The sequence below is a fragment of the Sorghum bicolor genome, chromosome 4, assembly GCF_000003195.3.
Source record: "Sorghum bicolor cultivar BTx623 chromosome 4, Sorghum_bicolor_NCBIv3, whole genome shotgun sequence".
NCBI lineage: Eukaryota > Viridiplantae > Streptophyta > Magnoliopsida > Poales > Poaceae > Sorghum > Sorghum bicolor.
The window spans coordinates 64,743,799-64,764,302 of NC_012873.2; the positions used below are offsets into that span (position 1 = coordinate 64,743,799).

Here is a 20,504-nt window from a genome sequence, read left to right on the forward strand (position 1 = left end):
TCGACAAACATATTAAAAAAATTATAAATCTAATTATCTAGAAAAGCTCATTTCATGATCTTTATCACCTATATCGTGTAGATCTAGTTTACAGACACCTATTTTTTATACTTTTTTTATTACTTTTGTGATTTATCTTTACACCTAAAAATATGAAAGAAAATTGGTAAATTTAAATTATAATGAAATTGAAATATATACAAATTACTTAGTAACAAAACTGACAAGTAGTCAGTGCAAAGATCAACTGCGAAGCATAAGAACATTTGCCTGATAAATTTAACGTAAAAAAAGATTTAATAGTTTGTTATCATAAATCTTGACATTTTTCCTATAAATTCAGTTAAATTTAAATAGTTTGATTTTAAACAACTCTAGGAGTTGATTTGGTTAAAAACATAGCAACTCTATAAATTCAGTCTTGTCATCTGAAACCTACAACAGTTAAAGTTACTGGATTTTCTATTTCAGATTTAATTGGCTTGTGTTAATGTCATTTTAATTAAATAAAAAAATCACAGCCTATAATAAATGATATATGTAATAAAGGATTAATGCTGCATGGAAAACTGACTAGCGATTTACTTTGCACATGTTGTATGGCCACTCAGAATTAATGATGGTTTTTATCTTTATTAAATGAGATAGCACGTAAGTAAAAAATTGACATGACAGCCTAATTAACGAGAAAAGAGGGTGGAAATGCTAGAAACAGTTTCTTCTAAGACTAGTCTTAATAAAGGATTTCATGTCATAGATTTCAACATGTCCTATTTTGAAAATAGTACGGAAGAATTTTATTCTCATAAAACTCTCTATGTTCTTATATAACTTTTATTATCTTACTTTTCATTAATATGATGTCATATCAACATATTTAATGCTTATGAAATTATGATGAAATTCTATTGAAACTAACCTAAAGGAAACGGCGTCGGCTCTTGTTTCAAGGTACAAAGAAACTACAAGTTAGGCGTTGGGAGGAAACCACCAATTTCTATAGGCGGGGGGCCGCGACGGTGCTCGGCGACTGTCGCTTCTGCTCGCTTGTGCTGCAGCTACGTGCGCTCGTCGTGCGCTCGCCGGCTGCTACGCCACAGTCACCTGTACCGCGTACTCGTTGGCCGTCGCATCCGTGCGCTCGCTGGTCATTCGCACACTGTCGTCCACCCAGGCCACGCAGCGCGTGCTCGCTGAAGGCACCGCCGCAGCAAGCGCTCACGTTGCTGGTCCCACGCTCACTGGCCGCCGCCGCCGCCGCCGCGGCGTGCTAGCTCCACAGGCCTCGTGCTCGCAGGCCGTCCCGCTGGGCATGCTAGCTCCGCGCCGCGCTCATCGGCCACGGCCGCTGCACGCTACCTCTATTGAACCACACGAATTTTTGGGCATTACAGAAGTGTAGCCAAATGAATTATTCTAACTATAAACTATTGTACTTGACGATATATTGTCTCTTTGCACATGACGATGGAAGTTTCGTATGCATTCTGTGTATGTATGTGAGGCTTGGAGAGAAACAGAGAGAACGCGAGGAGAGAGAGAGAGGAAGGGATAAGGGAGAGAGAAAAAGTCCTATATTTATTGGACGAAGACTCTAGCATTGTATGAGGTAGTTTCTATAAATTATTTTTACTGGTATGATCTTCTTAGATATCGTGCATAGTTTTTATCATTGGGACTTAACAAACATGGAAGACGAGCCACACGCTCCCACGCGTAATAAGCCAAGACACACTCAGACTCAGCCATTTAGGATACGACATGATGAATGGTGTGGTGCAACGAAGGTTTTGTATCTCTAAATTGTAAATAAAGTCATATTGAAGAGGGATAGAGTCTATTTTTATTGACCCGTGGATTGAGATTGGAAGAAGATAGATATTAGTAAGGGACGATGAACAAACACCATGCCCTAGGTCACAGACTCTCGTTGTTATCTATGTTTGTCATTTGTAAAAACTATAATCAAAGAGGATTTGAGGGTTAGAGGTGAGAACAATGAGGAAGTCAGCTGTGGAGAGAAGGAATGGGCCTTGGGTAGTGCCGAAGCTAGAGTAAATTGAAGAGTGGTGCACTTGTCTTATGGGTGCATATACTTGTAAGAAATGGTGCATATATGATGAAATTTAAATCAAAACTACTGTTTTTAAAAATTTGGGGTGGTGCATTTGCACCCAGTACTGACATTGTACCTTCGCCCTTGGCCTTGGGTCTTCGCACGTGCATTCTTAACTTGGGCCTGTGATGTCTTGTTTTTGTTTGTCTAGTATCTGCTCGCATTTGACTATTTTTTATATTTTAATATCAAAATAGATGACCTCCCCTAGCATATGCATATTTCTCTATGATCTTGGAACAAAACACCAACAACTTCCCTCTGTCTCTTCTCTTTTGTATCGATGCGTCTCTATCTCTTCCACCACAAATTACAGGCATTGTTTAGTTCCTCTCCGTAAAGTTTACTCTCTATCTCATTAGATGTTTGGACATATCTATGGAGTATTAAATATAGACTAAAAATAACTAATTGCACAGATTGCTGCGACTATTTTGCGAGATAAATCTTTTAAGTCTAATTGGTCTGTGATTTGACAATATGGTGTTACAGTAAAGCTACATTAAACATATGCTAATGATAAATTAATTAGACTTAATAAACTCATCTTTCTTTTATTATTACTAGCAAACACTCCTATGTGACACCCTAATATAACAGCCGATGTGACACCCCAAAACTTTACACTTAGATTTAAAACAAGACCCACCAATCGTCTTCATCTCTAAAGTCGCTCCATCCCTATCGTCCTTCACCATGGCTGGGTGTCAATGCCACCATTGAGATCAATACCCGTGAGGCGTGACCTATGAAGCCTGCTGATACACTACGTGCCTTCTCCCTTCCCATCTCGAGTACCTTCTTCTTCCCAATCTCACAAAGGTACACCACCGACCACTGCATAATCTCGCCTTGGATTAGCCCTTCGGAGGAAGAAGGCATACAAGCTGACAAAGCTAGAGGAAAGAGGAACTTTGTCCCTGTCGGGCTATTTGTGTACTTTCTCCATCCTAAATTAACTCTTGTTGTTAGTGTGCATACTACAAGTTTAACTCTATTTGTAGAAAATATGTATAATATTTATATCTTTAAATAAATTTATTAAAAAACTAGTTTCAAAGATCTTTCTAGTGATACTAATTATGTAACATAAATATTAATATTTTTTAATATATATTTAATTAAGGTTGTTTTAATGACAATTATTTTAGAACAGAGGAAGTAAATCTCAATTGAGCTAGAAATCCTAGGCGTTGAGCTAGTGTTGTTGTCTTCTCTGTTTGCTATGGCGCTCACCATGCTCATTTGACCTCAATATGCTTACTGACCTCTGCACGAGCTTCCAATATTCTTTACCTTTCCGCCTTCACCATAAACCATATATTTCTACACGTCCTGTGGGATCATGTTTAGTCATATTTGACTCCATTTGTTTTGTTGATTTTTTCCTTTGTGGTGTAATGGGTGATTGAGAGAGCATGTCACCATATCAGTGAGCGATTGAGCGCTATCCGAATCTAATTATCTGGTATTCTGGTATGGTTAGTTGGCTCTATGTTTTTCTATCGTGCAATTTATGCCCGCATCCATAAATGATAGGGACATAAGTATTCTTGTTCCATGTGTAATCATGCGATATTTGTATTTTCTACGTTATATTCCGTAGGTTGCAGGATATTTGTGTTACCTGGTCTAAAAGCTCACGATGATGTCTTCTCTTTATTGTTTTATCACTATGCACATAATAATGAGGAACCACAAATCTTTGCAAGATTTAGGTATAGGGATGCAAGGGGCTTGTTCGCAAACCTCAAATAAACTTAAATTTTATGGGTTTTATGAAAGTAGCAAAAAATAAACCTATTTGTGAGTTCGCAGATTAGCCCATTTATATCTTAATTTAGGTACTGATGGATCTATATTTATACAAGTTTTTTTTTGATTCTTTTTCTAGTGAATATGCATGTCTTCTAAAATTTTGCAAGCCCTGTCAAGCATTATCTAGTTCAGACCTTGTTTAGTTCACGAAAATTTTTGACTTTGGCTAGTGTGATGTAGAAGATGGCTACATGGAAATTGAAAAGTCAACGGCCCGTCCACTCTCTAGCTAGCGTCAAAACAGTGTGGAGTGCCTTGTTTAGATACATCCAAAAACCCAAAACTTTACAAGATTCTCCGTCACATCGAATCTTGTGGCACATGCATGAAGTATTAAATATAGATAAAAATAATAACTAATTACACAGTTTACCTGTAAATCACGAGACGAATCTTTTAAGCCTAGTTACTTTATAATTAAATAATGTTTATCAAATAAAAACGAAAATGCTATGTCAAAATCTAAAAACTTTTTGCATCTAAACAAGGCCGACTATCCACTGTGTGTCTTTTCACCGATGTCAAGAAAAAAAAAGAGTAACAAAGCATCGAGGTGAAATGTACCGATGCTCAAACAAAAAACACATGACTCGGATAGTCTTTGTTCCTAGATGCTTGGTTAAATAAAAAAAGTTTTTTTTTCAAGCCGGCCATTGATTGTCACGATGGTAACAAACTTTTTTTAAAAATAAATGATGGTACCTTACATACATAAATGCTAAACAACATCTATGTGTTTTTTTAGCATTTCAACGCATGAATTTTTCTGTATCTATGATTTTAGGACCCACATCTCATTCCTCCTTCACTCTCTTTCTCTTCCTCCCCTCCCTTCCTCCCGACGCCTGCCCCACCCTCGACGCACGCCCCCACGGCTGTGCCCGTGCCTTCTTCCCTGACGTGCCTCCCTCAGCGTAGCCCTCGACAGCGTTCGGCGACCGCACCCTCGCGCCTGCGCCTGCACTGACCATGTCGGTGACGCCGCAGGGTAGGTCTCTCCTCCTGATCTATAATCTGTGGTTACATATGTCCTTCTATAGAAAAAAATTATTTTCTATAATATGTGATTGTGTTTTTATAGAAAAAACTGTGCTCTATCTTTCCATAGAAAAAATATTTTTTGTGATCTATAATCTGTGATATGTGATTGTGGCTGGAGGAAAAAGAAAATTGAAGGTTGTTGGATCTTTATGGCTAAAAAAATTTCGTGTGTTGAAATGCTTAAAAAAACACATGGTTGGTATTTTCTCACGCAAAGGAGGTTCTAACCACTCGGGTTCCACGTACACTCCGAGGTCCGAGCCTCGATGAGCTACGCGTGTAGTTTTTGGCATCGAGATAAGGTGGCATCTAGAGATTTTTTTCAGCATTAGATACACTGTGCTAAGTCTTATATATCTACGCATGAGCTCATATGATATCTAGAGTGTCAGCAGATACGCATCTCCGGCCTCCTGCATTTTTAAAACAATGTTTGACAGTGTCGTCCAGGCATCCCAGCACTACTAACCACAGAACATCAGCAGAACAATACTAAAGCAGAAAATGACCGGAATCAACGTACGTGTGTGTGACATCCTCAAAGCGAGAGCACATTTGGGTTCCATGTCGATTCAGGCATCAATTTAACAAGAAAAAGCTCGCAATTAGTGGATGCACCAAGGGAGCAGGCAAATCAAAACGGACCATCAATTTAAATGCGAAGCTGATCACATCAATCGTCGTCTCTGTAATCGCATTAAGCAAATGCGCGAGAGGCATGTATGAGCACTGATGGAGTAATATAATTAATTCCCAGCTCTACGTAAGCAGCAGAGCTGATGCTTTGTTTACTGATTGATTAAGCAACCCATAACGTCATGGCCTTATCCGTTAATACAAGGTATAAGGATCATCTGTGTCTCCTCTCTCGTGCACTCTCTTACAAGAATTTCAAGGCGAAATTAACAAAAACGGAAGAAGAAGAAATAAAAAATCGCACACGTACTTAATTATGTGCTTCAACTCGATCGACCAGGCCATAGCCTGCAGGATGCATGCTGCATGTCTAGCTAGAACTGACGGGCAGGTTGCTTGCTTTAGGTTTAGGAGTACTGCTAGCTATAGCTACTAGTAATGGCCGTTGGCCGCCGGCGTCTCGACATCGAAGACGACGCCGCGGCCGCTGCCAAGCTCGTGCTTGCCGTTGCCGTTGGGCTGCGCCAAGGTGATGGGCAGCTCGCCACCCTTGGAGCCGCAGCCGCCTGATGCTGAGACGTCGGCCACCTGGTTCACCTCGTCCTTGCTCTTGCCCCAGATGAGCGCGTACAGGCCTAACACGATGATCGCAGCGCCAATCACACTGAAAGAACAAAATAAGGAGACGCCAGTGGCATTATCAGCACTACTATCCACTACTGGATTTTCTATACACAGGAGTATATAGTACATCTTTATGAAAATATCTGGATATATGTTATATATATAAATGCTGGGGGAGATATATATATATATTATCATATCCACGTGGATATATTGCAGGTTAATTTTTGTACCTTCCGCGAGTGATCTCTTCTTTGAGTATGATGGAGCCCATGATGGCGGTTATGATCATGCAGAGAGGATTGAAGGCCGTGACGAACACCGGGCCTCGTTGCCTCGACACGATACCTTGCACGTAGTATGCCACGCCGGAGCACACTATACCCTGTATAGTGTACGCGTTCATCATATACATGCATGTATATATATGGGGGTCAAGATTATTGATGATCAAGTACTACTAGACTAAGCTAGTGGCTTACGGCGTAGGCGCAGGTGAAGAGGCGGGTGTCGAAGCCGATGACCCAGGCCTGGGTGTTGTTGCGCTCGGCGACGAGCGCGACGGAGCCGCTCATCAGCGAGCCCATGAGGCAGATGAGCGTGGTCAGCGACAGCTCCGCGGGGTAGCTCTTGAGCGTGTTGGCCTGGAGGACGAAGAAGGCCGACCAGCAGACGCAGGCGACGATGATGGTGATGATCCCGGTGAGGAAGCTGCCGCTTGAGGCGGCGCCCTGGGCGCCGGCGTCATGGTGGTGCCCCTTGGACCACGGGAACTGCACCACGGGGCCGTGGTACAGGATCATGAGCACCGCGCCGGCGACGGTGAGGACCGTGCCGACGATCTTGGCCTGGCTGTGCACGCTCCGCAGCCGCACTTTCTCCATCCGTAGGACGAGGGCCATGACGAATGTGACGGCCGGGAGGATGTTTATCAGCGCCGACGCGAAGCCCGCCGAGGTCAGGTTGGCACCCATGAAGTAGAGGTTCTGATCCAGCACGGGTCTGCATGCGGATGCGGGCACGAATTAACGCCATCAGATCTCGACCAGCTATTGCTGATGCCATGCATATATATGTGCGATAAGTAGTCTAATTAAGACGATTAATTTGTACGTACTCGAGTAAAGTGAGCCCCATTATCTTGAGGAAGATTTTGATGGTCATCCTTGGCCTCGATTTCCTGCATCACGTGTTGAATTGGAGAGCCAAATTAAACAGAGATGATCAGCTAGCTAGTTTGTGCCTTGTCAGCTGTACGTGCACGGGCATGCAGGCAACATCGTATCAGACTGATGGCTTGATGGGACTATTGTTGTTGTGTCTACTCTAAAACATGTGTGGATGGTGGTACGGTGAAGTGACCTCCCCACCAGTGCCCAATGCAATCAGGGGCTTTTGCAAAAATATAGAGTGGAGATTTAATTTGCATTATGTGGAGGATTAAGCATGAATTTTGAATTGATTTAACAACTAACAGATGATGACAACGAAAGCTGCTAAAGACTACACCTTTTCTTGCTCAAGATGCAGAGGTATAGACGTCCTACTTTTCCAGATTAGGATCTTAAGTGCTGGTCGTGGAGCCTGCACCATCTGAAAGCGACTACGAAAATGCTACGTCGTGGCTTTGCAGACAGAATGGATGAAACTGATCAAAGTGTACTCTTAGGCTGCTGGCTCTTAGGTAGATTCGATGAGTGACGACTGATGGGCTGATGGCAAGTTGGGCATCATCTTGTACTGGATGAACATATACTGAATGCAAGTGCATGAATATTGTCACAAAATTTTCCTCCTGGTGCACTTGCATATGCATGCCATGATGTATACATGCATGATGCATGCATATATAGCTTCATCGATCATCAGTTCCACCATGGAACCGTCGTCGATGATCATGCTTGTGCGTGCAGTATCATGTGTGTGCCTATATATGAATCACGTCCAGCACGATGATGTGGAGTACGTACGTACCAAGTCTTAATACACTAGCGAGCTAGGCAAAGGATATGGAGCACACGCATGATACGCACGGAGCGTGGGAGAGAGATTGAGCGACATGGTGATCGTCCTTACCTCTCGAACCAGAGCGCGAAGGGCGCCATGACGGCGGTGGCGAAGAGGTTACGGTAGACTACGAGGACGAAGTGGCTCATCCCGCGCTTGAGCGATGCCACGGCGACGATGTACATCCCGGCGAACCCTACCTGCAGCAGGATCATGGCCAGGTACGGCTTCACATCGTTCAGAGCTTTTCCCACACCCATTCTATCTATCTATCTATCTATCTGCCCGGCCGGTCTATATATATATAATAACAGCAGCAGTCTCTCTGATCAAAGCTCCTCGCGATCCTCAGCTAAACTCCAACAAGCCTTCTTCTTCTTCCTCTCGCACCTCTATGGCTAGCTACTAGCTCGAATGAGGTCTTCAGCTATGGGAGTGAGGAGGCAGCCGAGGTCATCGAGCCATTTATATAGCCGCGCCCCTCGTCGCACTGTTTGCTGCTGTGGGCACAGTATACGTACAGCAGCGAGGCGTAGCTATCGTAGTTGGATGTTGGATCAGCCGAGATGCCAAGTGCAGCCATTGATGGATCCGAGTCACCGGCACCCGGCTGTGTCTGTGTTGCACGCAGTGCTGGCTTAGCTAATTATATTGCTTCTTCCTTGTTTAATATATATATTCCACTTCCGGCAAAAGGAGAAGCTGCTCCATCGGCCTCTCTCTCCTCCGCCCTATACTTCCTTCAGCTTTCCCCCGTTTGCCTAGCTTTTCCCGGGAAATGCAGAGCGCACGCAGAGCCTACAAACTTGCGGCAGGGAGTGGATCAGAACCGTCAGGTCAAGCCTTGTGGGAGTTTAGCTGGCCCGGACCTCTGCCTGGCGCGGACACGGACCCTAGCTGTGTTGCATGGCTAAGTGCTTGTCGACGACAGCAATGTGCATGGAACATGTTAAGAATCATATGAAAAGATGTGGCATCGATACTGGGTATGCCATATTCTCTTGGGGTCGTCGAGTTAAGTCGTGAAAAGCCGAAGGTTCTGCTTCTGCCGAAAGAAAGCAATGAACAATGCAAATATCTGATGCTATATATGCGAAGAGGGTACAAGGTAGTCACATATATATGACACATGGGAACAGTTACAATTAGCATTATCAATTTATCATCGCTCTTGTGTGTCACCTCTGTTCCTCCAAATTAAATCATCTTTGGCAGAACCAGAGATCACCTTCGGTTCCCCTGTGTAGATGTTCCTTTTTTGGTTGAGTCCACCACTAGTAAGGCTTTTCACTCTGTTTGTCCACATCCACTAAACTGTGCCTCATTGACTCCAGTAGCCAAACACACTATCTCCGGCTCCTCCTCGAAGCAACCGGCAAGCTCTCCATTGATACTGTACTATGCATGCTGTTGCCCTCTAGTTTATCAAGTCTTGTCACCACCGTAACCGTAACCACAAATGAAAATTCACTTCCTAAATCACCAATTCACCATGCTTATGCATCCTCACCTTGTCGCCTCACATTTGATGTCGTACCAGTGTTAAGTTAGGCTGCAATTTGGCTAGTTTTTTTTGGTTTTTGAAGATACTGCTTTCTTTTTTGAAACAAAGGCTCACAGCTTTATTACGTCACATTGGATCCGTGGAAATCATGAAACGCCAAAGTATTTACCTTTCTACCATGCATGAAACCCCGCGGTTGTGGTCGCCGTTCTACTCATGACAATCATAGTTCTAAACTTCCAATAGGCATTCTTGTGGTGCTTGTCCTTGTCGCCATCCATTTCATATTGCCACCATCACCACATTTACCAAGAGGGTTTATAAATTACTACATAGAATTGTGGGGTAAAAGTGTGGTTTACCATAATTGTGTTAAAGAACCAAAACAACTATCATAGAAAGTTTAGCAGACCATCACAAAAGTGTGATAGTGAGCCAAATAGGCCCTTACAATTTAAATTTACAAGAGGGCAAAGAAACTTAACAACTTATCAACGGTTTTATTGGACAATAGTTTCATAGAGTAATGGAGCTCACCAAGAGAAAACAAAAAGCTATCTATAACCTCTCAAATAGACTCTTGAAATTAAAATTTACAATACACTACTGGAATCACGCGCTTTGCCTAGTGTCTACGACACTCGGCAAACGGCAAAAAACACTCGGCAAAGGAGGCTTTGCCGAGTGTCATTTATCGAGCACTCGGCAAAGGCTTTGCCGAATGCTTATTTGACACTCGGCAAACAAAAGTAGCCGTCACGGCCTAACAGACGGCGTGAGGCGGTTTGCCGAGTGTCCTAGCAGGGACACTAGGCAAAGTATCAAGTTTGCCTAGTGTCCTGGGCTGGACACTCGGGAAAGCCATCAGGTTTGCCTAGTGTCCTAGCGTGGACACTCGGCAAAGTACCCAGTTTGTCTAGTGTCCTGGCTTAGACACTCGGCAAAGCCTGCTTCCCTGATACCCAGAAAGGCACTTTGCCGAGTGTTATGGCCAAAACACTAGGCAAAGTGACAAAAAAACATCATTTTTATTTGTTTTTTGTATTCCATCTAAACAAACAGAGAATATATATAATAGGCATCACATATATGCCATCAACAACACATATATATTACAGACATCACGTACATATCACAAACGTCATTGTACCACCATCATCCTACCACCAACACATGCATCCTAAGTTATTCATGTATATCCATGTTATATGCTATGTAACATTGTAGTATCTAGGCTCAACAGCTCAACAATACATGTTCAGAAGACAAAAGACAGCTAAGACATAAGTTGTTCAAAAAGACAAGTCGTTGCCGTCCATGTATTCTCGTTGTCCATGCCGTCACCATAGATGTCCTCACTAACATGAGATGAACTAGCTGTAAAAACAGATAGTATATTGTAAGTATGAGTTCGACTACAAAATTTCTATAGATTAAAAGGGTAACCTACTCATTATTTTAAAAAAGGGTAACCTACTTATTATCTTAAAAAAAAGGTAACCTACTCATTCTATTCCATTGCATGGAATTGTTCTCCAACTGTTTTGTACGAACTGAGTCTTATGTATTTGAGTGATTCTCCATCTAGTAAAAAAGTTTGAAATATTACTAAATGAACTGATTATAGAGAAGGATAAAGAGCAAATACATGAGTATGTTTTTCATTCTTACTAATCCTAGTGTTCTGTACAATACGAGCTACTGAACCAAATTATGTAGGACCTCGTATTCAGCCAAATCATGCAGGATCTCATCTTTGCATTTTCCACTGTAAAACACGGTTACAGGAACTGACTAGCAATCATTAGAGTTAAAAAAGAAGACAGTATTGTGCAAAAGATCACTTAGAAATAGGTATAGAGAATATCACATCTCCTTTGAAAATAAAAAATCCATTACAACGAAAATACAAGGCCAAACACAAAGATCAAACCTGAGCAGATTTTTAAGCATTCATGATGCTCTCCACAGCAATACATCATCTCTGTGTAACACTCTCGTGTTAAGCGAACTAAAACATGACATGTCATCATGAGCATTTCATAGTCTATTGTTAAGTAAACCCTGATGCATTAACCTAAAATAAGTTTATTTTGGATGAATGTGTTTAGGGATTTAAAGTGTGTTTAATTTATGTATGGATGCTTGTTTTGGAGTTTAAAAACCTTGGGTGAAAGTTTTCCGAGAAGCTTAAGGGGGGGGAAACCCTAATTTCAAAACCCTAGATTTACCCCCTTTTGTGCAATTCAAAAACCAAGAAAAATTTGAAGTTGAGTTCAAAAGCAAAGTTGTAGATCTTGTCAAGATGTACAACTTTGGTGTTTTGAGTTTTTGAAGATTCAGTACAAAATTCAAAGTAATTTTGAAAATACAGATTTCCGGAAAGTGTCCCCTTTTCTAATTTAAATCTCCAATTCAAAATCTGTTTGGAATTTTGAAAATGGGTCAACATGAAAGTTGTAGAGCTTGAATAGTTGAACAACTTTCATGTTGGAAGTTTTTCAAGTTGTTGTGTAAAATCAAAAGTAATTTCTGAAATTCTGTTTTGCCCCAATTCAAAAATTTGGACTTAAGCTTGAATTTCAAACTGTTTGGCTCAAATTCATCCCTTTCCATTTCAAATCTGTCTTTGGTCATTAAAGATGTTTTGTAGCTCACAAAATTTTGTACAACTTTTATTTTGATGAAATTTTGACTTCTATTCAAAGTTTGGTTGCATTCCACAAAAAGACAGAAAGGGTATTTTGGGGAAGAGGGGGATAAGCTCGGTCCCTGTTCATGGCGGTGGACCGCCGAGCTGGGATCGGCGTTGCCAGCGCGTGAGCCGCCGTTTCACCCCATCCTAGCGCGTGTTCACGTCCGTGACGATGTGGAGCAGCTGCTGGCAACCAGAGGCGCGACGTGCCCTTCTCTTCTGCGAGCACCGACTGCTTTTCCGCCACCGGAGCACCAAGGAGCAGTACCCCGTCCTCATCCAAATTGGCCGTGCTCAATCCTCCTCGCATCAAATTGAGCCGTCCACGATGTTCGCTATCTCCTTGCGCATCTCCAGAACCCACCTTTCTGCTCCCTTTCGCACCTGAGCGTCGGAATTCATCGTTTTCCTCCTCGCCGGAGTAAATCGCCGCCGAGCTCGAGTCTTCCGTGGTCAGCCCATCCGGGCAACTTTCTGCTCTCTCTTTCTCTCGTCTTTGTTTTGTCATGACCTTGTGATGCTCATCGGCTCGCTCTTTTCTTCTTTGCTTCACAGCTGTCGTCGGGACATCGTCTCCTTCGTCGGAGCTCGCCGCCGGAGTCACTGGTCGCGTGGACGAGCAAACCCCGACTGTTCTCCGCTCCTTCTCTCTGCGTCATCACACCCAGGGTGAGACGCCAATGCTTCCTGACCTCTCCATTCTTTCTCTACTAGCCTAGAGCCACCGGCGTAAGCACCACCGCGGCCATGTCCGCCGCCGCTCGTGGCCAGACCTCGCTAGAGCGATAGAGTGCGGGTGTTCTAGCTCGTTTGGTTGCGGGTTGCTTGCTGGTACTCGTGCTCGTCTCATTCTGGCTCGGGGTGACCGGAGTTGGCCGGCGTAACCCACGCCACCGCGCTCTGCCGCGCTCTGGACGGCCGGAGTGTCGAGGACCTCGTGTTTGTAAAGATAAGAAAGGGGAGGGGTTTGATTGCAAAGCCGTAGACTCATGTGAATAGTAGCCTGGTCTGCGGGTTGGTTGCTAAGAAAGCCGAGGGCTTTTCTGCAAAACTGCCAGCGCGCGCGGGGGAAGGCCGGCTGGGCCAAGTTTCACGCGAGCTGGGCCGAGCTTCTGGGCCGCAGTGGCACAGTAGCGTTTTCTTTTTCTTTTTCTGCAGTTTTTGAGTTATGTTTGATTTTGTATAATAAATCTTTTGCTGGTCCAAAAATTTGAAAAATTTTTGTATAGCTTACATAAAATGGATAGAGTCTAAGAAAAATGTTAGGTTTGATTTTCTGATAATTTTCATGTATACATAAATTGCCTTTGTTTATTAATGAATAAACCTTCCATGATTTTTAGTAAATTATGGGTATATCCAAAAATCATGAAATTTAATATGTGATCTTGTGTTAATATTATTTAGCTTCATGATTAATTTCAGCTCTGTTTGATAAAGTATGCTCTGTCTCTTAATAAAGCTATTTAAAAATAATTATAAAACAAATAGAAATAATTAATCCCTTTAGGATTTGGGTGATATTTTGGATTGTTTGACAACCATGGTTACTTAGCATGATATGCTCCCTGGTTATGGTTTATTTCATGTAAATAATCCTTGTGATACGTTGAGTCCATAACCTTGTTTAATAAAAATAATAAAATTGATTTAGCAATAACCCATGCTTTGATAGCTAGATTAATTTGTTTCTTTACCATGAAGGTAAATTGTACTCGAGATAGTCATGTTTATTGTTGTCATCCAAGAACATGTAACCTGTCTTTATCATGCCATGAGTATATCATAATCATGCATATGCACTTTTACGTATAGAATACGCTCCGGAAGAGTCTGATTCCCAGTGGGTTTCTTCCGAGTTTGTGGATCCTTCGAGTGTTGTTGAGTTGCCGAACGTCCCTTCCGGTCAAGGCAAGCCCCGGACATTAAACCCTATCCTTGTATTTTCATAAAGTTATTTATATCACTTGAGTTAATATGATGCATTAGGTGAATAGGAGTTGAGTGGATCCTATTTGCTGCATTATCTACCTTGATGATTTCCATATTAACCTTGATACCTGCTTTATGAAAATGCTTAGTATGCTTAGCCATGCTTATTAGATAGGTTTTCAAATGAGAAAGTTTGAAGGGTTGCTGTGGAATACTTTTATGGTTAATGATGTTTAACTTGAGACCGGTCGGTGGACTTGCTTTAAGAATGGAGTCTTAAAGTAGTGTCTCCAACTGTGTCGATTAAGGACCGTACCGTTGTTGGCCTGTTGTGATTGAGACCTTTGAGTACAGCCCACATGCGGCGGTAAGCCTTACCTATAGCTATTCCGATACTTGAGAACGGCTAACCGCGTACTGGGAGTGGAGAGATGGCGAGAGTAGCGTGTACCCACCTTACGGATCTGAGATGACCGGGAAACGTCTAGATTGGCTGTAGGATGGTGGTGTACTGTACTCTCGGGTGACGCTGGACCCGTTCTTGTATGGGAGGATCTATAGAAAAGGTTGACATATGCAAGATTAAGTTCTACATATGTCGTGTGGTACTGAATCCCCAGCTGGGTTTAATCGATTCGAATCGCCGTGTTTCCTCGGATATGGAGCCTCAATCCTCACCCCATCATCGTAGTAATCAGTGAAATTTTTGGTATAAGAAAGAGGTGATTTGCTTATGAAAGTTGGATAATGATCTTGGTTAGTTATAAATGATAATCTTGAGTAAAATTTGAAAGTAGGCTTTACTCTTAGTAAGCTTTTGTGCAAAAGAAATACTTGATCTTGATTAAGTCTTACCTTGAATCCCTATAGCCTGCATACCTGAGTCTCCACCTCTTTTATAGTCGGTTAAGTCTTGTTGAGTACTTTTGTACTCAGGGTTTTATTAACCCATGTTGCAGGTGAATATCTTGATTATCCTTTTGATGGTCATGGTTATTTTACTCTTGTGGAGGAGAGTGATGATGATGAACCTGATGTGTGACCTTGGGCAAGTAAAAACTTGTTGTGTGATCTATGGTTTATGTAATATAAAGTTCCGAAGCTTTTATGTATCAAATACTTATGGTTTTGTAAGCTATGAACGTAAATTTCCAATCTATGTTATGTAACCTTTCCGCTTTTACTCTGATTTCTCTTATCTATGAAATGTTGTAATACTGTGATGCTTGATGAGGGAATTCCTGAAAGGATTGTTACGTGGATGATTCGGGTTTCCCGAGGACACCCGACAGACTTCTTGAGTCATTTGGAACTCATGCACGTCGATCAGAAGTCTTTGGGACAATGATGTGTGCATGTGGGCCATTTAATTCAAGAGGTTCTGCCACAGCTGGTATCAGAGCAGGTTTCCCTTAGAAAGTATAGCAGTATTCGGTTTTGAAAACTTCAAAAGCTTTTGAGTCAAACCAAATTTCAAATTAGTTTGAGTTCAAATTGCTTCTAAGCTTGTCTTATGCTTCTAACTTGTCTCAGTTCATTCTTTAGACTTATCCTTCTATCTAAATGGATATGTTCTTAGTATAATTATGGTGATATTTATATACAAGGAACGATGCTTATAATGTTATAATATTGCCCTATTTATGAAAAGAACGTTTATGCACTTTTATATCAAGTGCCTAACTTAAAGTTAATTATTTGTTTGATGTATGCTTGGTTCGTAAGTACGTTTCATGCATCATTATTGATAACATGTAATTAACTTTCCTCCTTAAAGTTGTTAATAATTAGAGGTAATATGTCCATCTAATTGTAAAACTCTATCCTTTAACCTTGGAACATATATAGTTCTAATATTCAAAATAAAAATATTTTGGCAGATGGCTCGTACCCGCCTAACCGCCCGCAAGTCCACCGGAGGTCGTGTTCCCAGGCACCAGTTGGCATCAAGGGATCCGCCACCCTCCGATAGCAGTGACAGCAGCACTGACAACTCCAGCGACGGAAACGGGAGTGACACCAGCGGAGGTCCTCCTTCGCCAAGGACCTACAGGCTTATGAAAAATGATCTGCGTCTGATGCTCACTGACAACATCAATATGGAAGTTCAGCTGTACCATATGGCGGGGTATGTGGTCACTCTTGAGGCCTATGCCAACACCCTCCATGAGGAAGTGCACCAGCTGCAGGATGCTCTCAACCCACCCGAGGCTCCTGAAGCAGCAGAGGAAGGACCAGTTGTCATCCAAGTGGATAGTGATACTTCTGAGGATGAAGCAGAAGAACCAGGAACCCCCACTCCAGATGAGGGTGTTACCACCAGTGAGTCGGATATGGATGACGACTAGGTGTTGAGTAGGCACGAAGTATGATCGAGTGTGATCTTCTGACTTTGTAACTTAGTTAGTCAGAAAACCTCTAGTATGGGAAGAGTGTAAGATAGTGGTTTCGGAAGTCCTGCCCAGGAGCGGACTTGTATGATAAATAAGATGAACTGTTTGTGCTATGTAAGCCATGATGTATGATGGTTAAGTAAGCATGTTAATTAAAGTGTGATGTGTTTTTAAACAGATGTCTGCTAACAACCATGGAGCTAGTTCGTCCCAGGGTGGGGATGATTTTCCTAATGCACCACCAGTTCCACCCTCTTTGGCTGATGCAATTGCAGCATTGGTCAATGCAACAACTCTGTTAGCACAAAATCAGAATGCTGGTCAGCGTGGCCGTGGTCGCCATAACAGAGAAGAAACCACATATGTTGACTTCACAGATACTCGTCCCCCAGTTTTCACAAAAGCTGATGAACCTCTTGAAGCTGAGGATTGGCTTCGCACTATGGAGCAAAAGTTCAGTCTCATCAACTGTACTGAAACCCAGAAGCCAGTTTTCGCCGCTCAGCAGCTGAGAGGAGCAGCAGGGGTTTGGTGGGAAAACTTACTGGCTGTTCAACCAGCCCGTCACCGAATCACTTGGGGAGAATTCAAGGAAGCCTTCAGGGCTCATTACATTCCCAAGGGAGTTATGAAAATGAAGCTCGAAGAGTTCTTAGCTCTCCGTCAGGGGGATGACTCAGTCATACAGTATATTGGAAAGTTTAATCATCTGTCCCAATATGCAATTGAGCAAGTCAACACTGATGAAAAGAAGAAGGATTGTTTCATGAGAGGCTTGAATACAAAGCTTCAGCTGATGATGGCATCGTGTGGCAACATATCTTATCATGAGGCAGTAAACATCGCCATCTCCAGTGAAGAAAAGAATCGCAAACATAAGGAGGCTAAGAAGAAGAAGGGGTTTGTCTCAGGGTCTGGATCATCTGGCGGCAACAAGAAGCGTCAGAGGCTTGTATATCATCCAGCTCAGCAGTTCCGCCCAGCTTATCGTCCTTCTTATCAGCCGCCTCAGCAGCAGAATATGCAGAGGAGTTTTGCAAGGCCGACAATGCCGTTCAATGTTCAACGTCAGCCAAATGTTCCTGCCATTCGACCGCCAGTGCCACAAGCTGCAAACAACCCTTGTTACAATTGTGGGAAGAGTGGACATTTTTCTCGTGAATGTCCATATCCAAGGCAAAATGTTCCAAATGTCAATGCACCAAGGCCAGTTGGAAATCAGCAAGCAAATCAGAACAAAGGTCAGGCCCAGAATCAACAGAAGGGTAAGGGTACTCCGAAAACAGGAAGGGTTTTCCACACTCAAGTTGAAGCTATACCTGAGGGAGAGCCAGTGATGCTTGGTATGTTCCCTGTTGCCCAACACCCAGCACTTACACTTTTTGATTCTGGAGCATCACATACTTTCATGAATAGAGCATTTGCGGAAAAGTATAATATACCTATTGGTGCAACCAAAGATGAGTTCTTTATACAGTCACCTGGGGGTCGACTATGCACTAAAGAAATGGTACATCAGGTGCCAATAGACTTGGGTGGATATATATTTCCAACATCCATGATAGTGTTAAAAGATCCAAGTGTAGATGTGATTTTGGGTATGAACTGGATGAGCCAGAGAGGTGCAGTTATAGACACCTTAAATAGAACTATCAGGGTCAACTTACCTAATAGCAAGTCTCAACTTCTTATCCATCTTCCTACCCTTAAGAGAGCAGTTGAGCAAGTGTGTGCTATCTCTGTCAAGGAAATCAAGGATATTCCAGTGGTCTGTGAGTTTCCTGATGTGTTTCCAGAAGATTTACCGGGTCTGCCACCTGATCGTGATGTGGAGTTTGAGATAGAACTCAAACCAGGGACAGCACCAATATCTAGAAGAGCTTATAGAATGCCACCAAAAGAATTAGCAGAATTGAAAACTCAGTTGCAAGAATTGATGGATAAAGGTTTCATTCGACCTAGTTCATCACCATGGGGTTGTCCGGCAATCTTTGTGAAGAAAAAGGACAATACCTTGAGGTTATGTGTGGACTATCGTCCTTTGAATGAGGTAACAATCAAGAATAAGTATCCTTTGCCCCGTATTGATCTTCTCTTTGATCAACTAACTGGTGCTAAGGTATTTTCAAAGATAGACTTGAGATCGGGGTACCATCAAATTAAGATTAAACCAAAAGATGTTCCAAAAACGGCATTCACTACCAGATATGGCTTGTATGAATATCTGGTCATGTCTTTTGGTCTGACAAATGCCCCAGCACATTTTATGTATCTGATGAATTCAGTGTTCATGCCAGAGTTAGATAAGTTCGTGGTGGTATTCATTGATGACATTCTCATCTATTCCAAAACTAAAGAAGAGCATGAAGAGCATCTCAGGATAGTGTTGGCTCGCCTGAGAGAACATCAGTTATATGCTAAGTTTAGCAAATGTGAATTTTGGATAGATGAAGTTCAATTTTTGGGTCATGTCCTGTCAGCTGAAGGTGTTGCAGTAGATCCAAGCAAAGTTCAAGAAGTTCTTGACTGGAAGTCACCAACTTCAGTACATCAAGTTCGGAGTTTCTTAGGATTAGCGGGGTATTATCGCAGGTTTATCCCTGACTTCTCCAAGATCTCTAAACCAATGACAACACTGCTGAAGAATGATACCAAGTTTGTGTGGTCATCCGAGTGTGAAGAAGCTTTTCGGACTTTGAAAAAGTTGTTGACCACTGCACCAGTGCTAGCTCAACCTGATATTGAAAAATCTTTTGATGTGTATTGTGATGCTTCAGGCAAAGGCATTGGGTGTGTACTAATGCAAGAAGGCAGAGTCATTGCATATGCTTCACGACAACTTAAGCGTCATGAAGAGCATTATCCAACACATGATCTAGAGTTGGCAGCTGTAGTCCATGCTCTGAAGATTTGGCGACACTATCTGTTGGGTAATACTTGTCACATATACACTGATCATAAGAGTTTGAAATATATCTTTACTCAATCAGAGTTGAATATGCGTCAGAGAAGATGGTTAGAACTGATAAAAGATTATGATATTGAAGTACACTATCACCCAGGTAAAGCCAATGTAGTGGCAGATGCACTCAGTCGAAAGACTCATTGCAATTGTCTGGAAGTTAAGCCGATAAACCTTACCTTGTGTTATGAATTTGAGAAGTTAAGTCTTGAAATAATTCCACAAGGAAGTCTTGCAAATATGACAGTTCAGTCATCTATCAAAGATCAGATTATTACAGCTCAGAAAGAAAATAAGGGTATGAGCTTTTTGAAAGAAAAGATTCAGTCTGAGCAGAATTCCAAGTTCAGAATAGATGAAGCTGGAGTGATTTGGTTCAAGGATCGTTTAGTAGTTCCAAAAGTTCCTGAGCTTAGAAAACGAATTCTTGATGAAGCTCATGCAACAAGACTTTCAATCCATCCAGGCAGTAACAAGATGTATCATGATTTGAAACAAAGATTCTGGTGGACTAAGATGAAGCTTGAAATTGCTAGTTATGTGGCTAGATGCGATACTTGTCAAAAAGTGAAAGCAGTTCATCTTAGGTCTGCTGGAGAATTGCAACCATTGCCAATTCCATCTTGGAAGTGGGATGACATCAGTATGGACTTCATAGTGGGTTTACCTAGAACATTGAAAGGGTTTGATTCCATATGGGTCATTGTTGATCGTCTGACCAAATCAGCTCATTTCATTCCCGTAAGAAAGAAGTATCGAGCCTCCATCTATGCTAA

General features: G+C 42.2%; 1 protein-coding gene and 1 long non-coding RNA gene across 3 annotated transcripts; both read right to left on the reverse strand.

The window, feature by feature from the left end:
- Positions 5,753-8,693, reverse strand: LOC8078933 (WAT1-related protein At1g44800). Its single transcript, XM_002454570.2, has 5 exons — positions 8,312-8,693; positions 7,353-7,415; positions 6,718-7,237; positions 6,469-6,620; positions 5,753-6,275 (listed from the first exon to the last, which is right to left on the reverse strand). The coding sequence occupies exons 1-5, from the start codon at positions 8,500-8,502 to the stop codon at positions 6,044-6,046; spliced, it is 1,158 nt and encodes a 385-aa protein (XP_002454615.1). The 5' UTR covers positions 8,503-8,693; the 3' UTR covers positions 5,753-6,043.
- On the reverse strand, positions 10,813-11,671 carry LOC110435021. 2 transcript variants are annotated; one of them, XR_002452677.1, is made up of 3 exons: positions 11,418-11,671; positions 11,252-11,330; positions 10,813-11,123 (listed from the first exon to the last, which is right to left on the reverse strand). It is a non-coding gene; the product is annotated as an uncharacterized LOC110435021 (long non-coding RNA). The 2 variants fall into 2 exon arrangements; XR_002452676.1 differs by having other exon boundaries at positions 11,252-11,671.